The sequence below is a fragment of the Terrapene carolina genome, unplaced genomic scaffold (assembly GCF_002925995.2).
Source record: "Terrapene carolina triunguis isolate 2854851 unplaced genomic scaffold, T_m_triunguis-2.0 Scaffold27617, whole genome shotgun sequence".
Classification (NCBI taxonomy): domain Eukaryota; kingdom Metazoa; phylum Chordata; order Testudines; family Emydidae; genus Terrapene; species Terrapene triunguis.
The window spans coordinates 11,515-18,257 of record NW_020691968.1 but is presented as its reverse complement, the minus strand read 5'-3'; the positions used below and the strand labels follow the sequence as shown (position 1 = coordinate 18,257).

General features: G+C 44.8%; 1 protein-coding gene across 1 annotated transcript; it reads left to right on the top strand.

The window, feature by feature from the left end:
• Positions 1–335: 335 nt before the first annotated feature.
• On the top strand, positions 336–1,295 carry LOC113408959 (olfactory receptor 14A16-like). Its single transcript, XM_026662452.1, has one exon. The coding sequence runs from the start codon at positions 336–338 to the stop codon at positions 1,293–1,295; it is 960 nt and encodes a 319-aa protein (XP_026518237.1).
• Positions 1,296–6,743: the final 5,448 nt, after the last annotated feature.

The following is a 6,743-nucleotide window of genomic DNA, read 5'->3' as shown; positions in this document are numbered from 1 at the left end:
TGAATGAACAGAACAGGCAATCATCAGATGATCCATCCCGTCATCCACTCCCAGCTTCTTAGTCAGTACAATAACCAGAGAGGGCTTAAAATAAACACAAGCAGTAGGTCTGTTGAAAAAGAAGCTGCCAATAAAGTAGAAACCCATGAACCTGCATTGTAAACATTGTAATTACATGGTGATGGCGAAGAAAGGGAAGGATCTTGTTATTTTCCTGAGCTGCCACATGTGTCCTACAGAGTAATAAATAAAACCAGTCTCCATGTATCTTCTGTTTCTCCTTCCATAACCATTTCACATTGGCCTTCCCTCTGCAGTGTACATCTACAGAAGATATGTCCAACCAAACCACCGTGACAGAGTTCCTTCTCCTGGGATTCTCTGACGTGCGGGAACAGCAGATTTTACACTTTCTGGTGTTTCTAGTGATTTACCTGGCAGCCCTGGTGGGGAATCTTCTCATCATCAGCGTCATAGCCCTCGACCAGCACCTTCACACCCCCATGTACTTTTTCCTGGGCAACTTATCCTTCCTAGACCTCTGCTACATCTCAGTCACGGTCCCCAAGTCCATGGCTGACTCCCTAACCAACAATAGACTCATCTCTTTCTCTGGATGTGTCACCCAAGTCTTTCTGGTTATAACTTTTGCAAGAGCAGAGCTGGCCTTTCTCACGGTGATGGCGTATGACCGCTACATTGCAATCTGCCGCCCTCTGCATTACAAAGTGACTATGAACAGAGGTGCATGTGCCCAGTTGGCAGTGAGTTCATGGATCAGCGGCATGATCTGCTCTGTATTACAAACAGCTAATACATTTAGGTTACATTTCTGCGGGTCCAATGTTATCGCTCAGTTTTTCTGTGATATCCCACAGTTGCTAAAGATCTCTTGCTCTTATACACACGCTAATGTAATTGTCTTGATTGCCCTTGTGTCCCTTGTCGGTGTGGTCTGCTTTGTATTGATAATTGTGTCCTACATTCACATCTTCTCCACGGTGATGAGAATCCCCTCTGAGCTGGGCAGGTACAAAGCCTTCTCCACCTGCATCCCACACCTGTTTGTTTTTTGTTTATTTATCAGTACAGCATCATTTACGTACATGAGGCCCAGGTCGATGTCTTCAGCATCTCTAGACCTGATGGCTGCTGTGTTCTATTGTGTGGTGCCACCACTAATGAATCCAATCATTTACAGTCTAAGAAACAAAGAGATAAAAAGGTCTCTATGGAAAATGATAGGCAGTATATTTTTTCTCAAGAGAAATGAACTCCTCACACTGAACTATTAGTGTCCACCTGGAATAAAGAATTCCCATGTTGCACCTTATATAATAGCTCAGACTGACTTTGTTTGAGAACCAGCCTATGTTCATGTTAGGATCAGAACCTAACATTTTGCATTTTCTGATTTTGGCTGAAATTTTTTAAAACCTGAAAGAAATATGGTAAAAAAAAATAAAGCATCTAAGTTCCTCAGGAGCCAAAGTCCCATTTTCAAACAAGACTCAGACACTTCTGAAAATTTTACTCTTAGTTGCTCAAATCCTGATGAGTTTTCAATGGAATGTGAAGGAGTCCGGTGGCACCTTAAACACTAACAGATTTATTTGCGCATAAGCTTTCGTGGGTAAAAAACCCACTTCTTCAGATGAATGGAATCAAATTCTTACAGATGCAGGCATTATTATACTGACACATGAAAAGAAGGAAGTTACTTCACAAGTGGAGAACCGGTGTTGACAGGGCCAATTTGATCAGAGTGGATGTGGTCCACTCCCAATAATTGATGAGGAGGTGTCAATTCCAGGAGAGGCAAATCTGCTTTTGTAGTGATCCAGCCACTCTCAGTCCCTATTCAAGCCCAAATTAATGGTGTTAAATTTGCAAATGAATTTTAGTTCTGCAGTTTCTCTTTGAAGTTTGTTTCTGAAGTTTTTTTGTTCAAGTATGGCTACTTTTAAATATGTTATAGAATGTTCAGGAAGATTGAAGTGTTCTCCTACTGGCTTTTGTATGTTACCATTCCTGATGTCCGATTTGTGTCAATTAGAATGTGGGAATCTAACTATATTTTGGCCCTTTTGAAAATCCCAGGAAGAGCTAATTGCAATTTTTCCATTTTCTAGTTTGAAATATCCACTTAAAATGAACTTTTTAATTTCAAAATGTCATTTCCAAATTAAAAATAAATGTTTTGGGGTGGTTTTTTTTTCATTTCAAAATGCTAATTCCAAATTTTTAGAAATTGAAATATTTTGAATGGGAATTTTGACTTAAAATGTCATTTTAATGTTATTTTAAGTCAAACCACCAATTCATAATGATTATTTTCATTGTTGTTTTGTAGCCGTGTTGGTCCCAGGAACGTCAACGCATTTTATTTTGGTAAAAAAAAAAAAGTAAACAAATTAGTATTTTTGGTTTTGACATTTCCCAATCAAATTTTTAAGAACTTTTCATTCAGTAAAAATGTTTGATGTTTCTATTTTCACCTCATCTAAGGGTATGTCTACACTACTAAATTAGGTTGATCTTATAGAAGTCGATCTTTTAGAAATCGATTTTATATAGTTGATTGTGTGTGTCCCCACTAAGCGCATTAAGTGCGTCCACTGTACCGAGGCTAGTGTCAACTTTTTGAGCATTGTACTGTGGGTAGCTATCCCACAGATCCCGCAGTCTCCACCGCCCATTGGAATTCTGCATTGAGCTCCCAATGCCTGACGGGGCAAAAAACATTGTCGCAGGTGGTTCTGAGTACATGTCGTCAGGCCCCCCTCCCTCCCTCCCTCCCTCCGTGAAAGTAATGGCAAAAAATCGTTTCTCGCCTTTTTTCCTGGGTTACCCATGCAGACAACAGTCCACGGCAAGCATGGAGCCCGCTCAGCTCACTGTCACCGTAAGTCTCCTGGGTGCTGCTGACAGATGCAGAACTGCATTGCTACACAGCAGCAGCAGCAGCTCCTTGCCTTTGCAAGTTAGCAAAGATGGTTAGCAGTCGTACTGCACCTTCTGCCACCGTCTCCTGGTTGCTCCTGGCCGACCTCGGTGAGGTCAGTCAGGGGCACCTAGACAAAAATGGGAATGACTCCAGGTCATTCTCTTCTTTAAGTTTCGTCTAATGGAGATTCAGTCCTGCCTGGAATATCATGCCAGCTGGAGGCTTCTGACTCAGGCTGCTTTCCCAGCCAGCAGCACCGCAGGGTCTCACCTACCCCAGCCTACCCCTTGCTCCCATGGCTCATGAAGCCTGGATAGTAGTAAGGAGCAGTTCAACTATAGGCTGAACAAGTGCAGAATGGTGGTAGAATGTGCCTTTGGATGTTTAAAAGCTCTCTGGTGCTGTTTGCTGACTAGGCTGTTTGCGATTAGATTTGAAGAGCACAGCAAGGCGCGCTGCGCATCACAGAGACTTTGAAAACCAGTTTCATGACTGGCCAGGCTTCGGTGTGACAGTTGTAGTCTTTCTCCTTGATGCAAACCCACCCCCTTTGTTGCTTTTAATTCCCCATAAGTCAACCCTGTAAGCCATGTCGTGAGTTGCCCCTCCCTCCTTGAGAGCAACGACAGACAATTGTTTCACACCATTTTTCCATAGATGACATACCACGGCAATCATGGAGCCCGCTCACATCACCGCGGCAGTTATGAGCACTGTAAATATCAGGCGCGTTATCCTGCAGTATATGCAGCACCAGAAACTTCAAAAGCAGGCAAGGAGGCGACGGCAGCATGGTGACAAGAGTGATGAGGACATGGACACAGAGGTCTCTCAAAGCATGCGCTCTGGCAATTTGGACATCATGGTGGTAATGGGGCAGGTTCATGCCTTGGAATGCCAATTCTGGGCCCGGTAAAGAAGCACAGACTGGTTGGACTGCATAGTGTTGCAGGTCTGGGATGATTCCCAGCGGCTGTGAAACTTTTGCATGCGTAAGGGCACTTTCATGGAACTTTGTGACTTGCTTTCCCCCACCCTGAATCACAAGAATACCAAGATGAGAGCAGCCCCCACACTTCACAAGCGAGTGGTGATATCCCTCTGGAAGCTTGCAACACCAGACAGCTACCGGTCAGCCAGGAATCAATTTGGAATGGGCAAATCTACTGTGAGGGCTGCTGTGATTCAAGTAGCCAACGCAATCAAAGAGCTGCTGATATCAAGGGTAGTGACTCTGGGAAATGTACAGGTCATAGTGGATGGCTTTGCTGCAATAGGATTCCTTAACTGTGGTGGGGCAATAGACGGAACGCATATCCCTATCTTGGGACCGGACCACCAAGATAGCCAGTACATAAACCGAAAGGGGTACTTTTCAATGGTGCTGCAAGCACTGGTGGATCACAAAGGATGTTTCACCAACATCAGCGTGGGATGGCTGGGAAAGGTACATGACGCTCTCATCTTTAAGAACTCTGTTCTGTGTGAATGGCTGCAGCAAGGGACTTACTTTCCAGACCAGAAAATAACTGTTGGGGATGTTGAAATGCCTATAGTTATCCTTGGGGATCCAGCCTACCCCTTAATGCCATGGCTCATGAAGCCGTACACAGGCACCCCAGACAGTAGTCAGGAGCTGTTCAGCTATAGGCTGAGCAAGTGCAGAATGGTGGTAGAATGTGCATTTGGACGTTTAAAAGCACGCTGGCGCAGTTTACTGACTCGGTTAGAACTCAGCGAAACCAATATTCCCATCGTTATGTCGGAGAATAACAGAGTTCTCACTTTTTGTTTGGGTACAGCAAGTCAGATACTTTATTTTCTCTCTATCAATTGCATAGAGGGAGAGAGCTAAACAGGTCTCTCAACAGGTAAACAATTACAGCAAGCATTTATACCTTTTGTTACAGACAATAATGAGCAACAGCTGCATTTTGTTTATACATAGGTCATTCTGATACCTTGTTTTGCTCACTAATGTAGACTCTTAGGCCTGGTCTACACTACGACTTTAATTCGGATTTAGCTGCGTTAATCCAAATTAATCCTTAACCCGTCCACACAACGGAGCCAGTTACTTCGAATTAAAGGGCACTTAAAATCGATTTCTGTACTCCACCCCGACGAGCGGAGTAGCACCAAAATCGATTTTGTTAATTCGAATTAGGGGTAGTGTGGCCGCACACCACCGAATTAATGTGGTTAAAATTAATGGGGTAGTGTGGCCGCACACCACCGAATTAATGTGGTTAAAAACCGAATTAATGTGCTTAGTGTGGCCGCGCACAATCGAATTTATACAATCTGTTTCCCAAATTCGAATTATCTAAATTCGAATTAATCTCGTAGTGTAGACGTACCCTTAGTCTACATTCCATATTATCTACACATTATCTACACAAGGTCTCAACAACTTCTCACACAGTTCTTTCCCACTAGCCTCACACATTCCTCGCTTCTACAAATCTCACGTTATTAGGGTTACAGTTAGCCAGACTCTTGCCAACAAACTGTCATGCATTGCAATCCCCTTCCTGTCAGTTCTTTCTCTGCTTCCACAGTTATTACTGCTTGCTGTGTGCTCCACAATATATGTGAGAGTAAGGGGGAGATGTTTATGGCGGGGTGGGAGGTTGAGGCAAATCGCCTGGCCGCTGATTACGCAGAGCCAGACACCAGGGCTGTTAGAGGACCACAGCAGGGCACACTGCGCATCAGAGAAGCTTTGAAAGCCAGTTTCATGACTGGCCAGGCTACAGTGTCTGTTTGTTTCTCCTTGATGAAAACCTGCCCCCTTGTTTCATTCTACTTCCCTGTAAACCAACCACCCTCCCCTCCCCCCTCTGATCTCTGCTTGCAGAGGCGATAAAGTCATTGTTGTTTCAAATTCATGCATTCTTTATTAATTCATCACACAAATAGGGGGTTAACTGCCAAGGTAGCCCGGGAGGTGTGGGGGAGGAGGGAAGCACCGGATGGGGTGGCTGAGGAGGGGAGGAGGGAAGGACAAGGCCACACTGCACTTCAAAACTTATTGAATGCCAGCTTTCTGTTGCTTGGGCAGTCCTCTGGGGTGGAGTGGTTGGGTGGCCGGAGGCCCCCCCACCGCGTTCTTGGGCTTCTGGGTGAGGAGGCAGACATGGTAAGCCACAGTATTTTGGCTTCTTTGACCTTCATAACTTGTGGGGATGGTTTCAAACAGCAGCACCCTCATTTCCCATACCAAGCACCCATTGGGTTGGCCATTTAAAATGGCTTGACCATTTAAAAGGAGGGGCTGTGGTTTTTGGGTTAACATGCAGCACAAACCCAACTAAAATCCCCCACACGCACCTAATTCTCTGGGATGATCGCTTCACCTAACAGCCCAGAAGGAATGACCACCTCTGAATGTCCCCTTAATAAAATTCCCCTATTTCAACCAGGTGACCCTGGGAGTACATCCAGGAGAGCTTCACTGAGATGTCCCTGGAGGATTTCCGCTCCATCCCCAGTACTTTTCCAGTAGCTGTACTGGCCACCAATGCATCCCAAGTCTTCAGGGCAAATTAATCGTTAAACACGCTTTTAAACCATGTATTATATTTACAAAGGTACACTCACCAGAGGTCCCTTCTCCGCCTTAAAGGTCTGGGAGCCCACCTTGGGTGGGTTGGGAGGGTTCTGGCTCCAGGGTGATAAACAGTTCCTGGCTGTCGGGGAAAATGGTTTCTCCACTTGCTTGCTGTGCGCTATCTTCAACCTCCTCATCATCATCTTCCTCATCCCCAAAATCCGCATTCCTGTTGCGTGAGAA

Excerpts from the sequence above, each read along its gene's own strand:
- LOC113408959 (XM_026662452.1), top strand. The coding sequence starts at position 336 with ATGTCCAACCAAACCACCGTGACAGAGTTCCTTCTCCTGGGATTCTCT.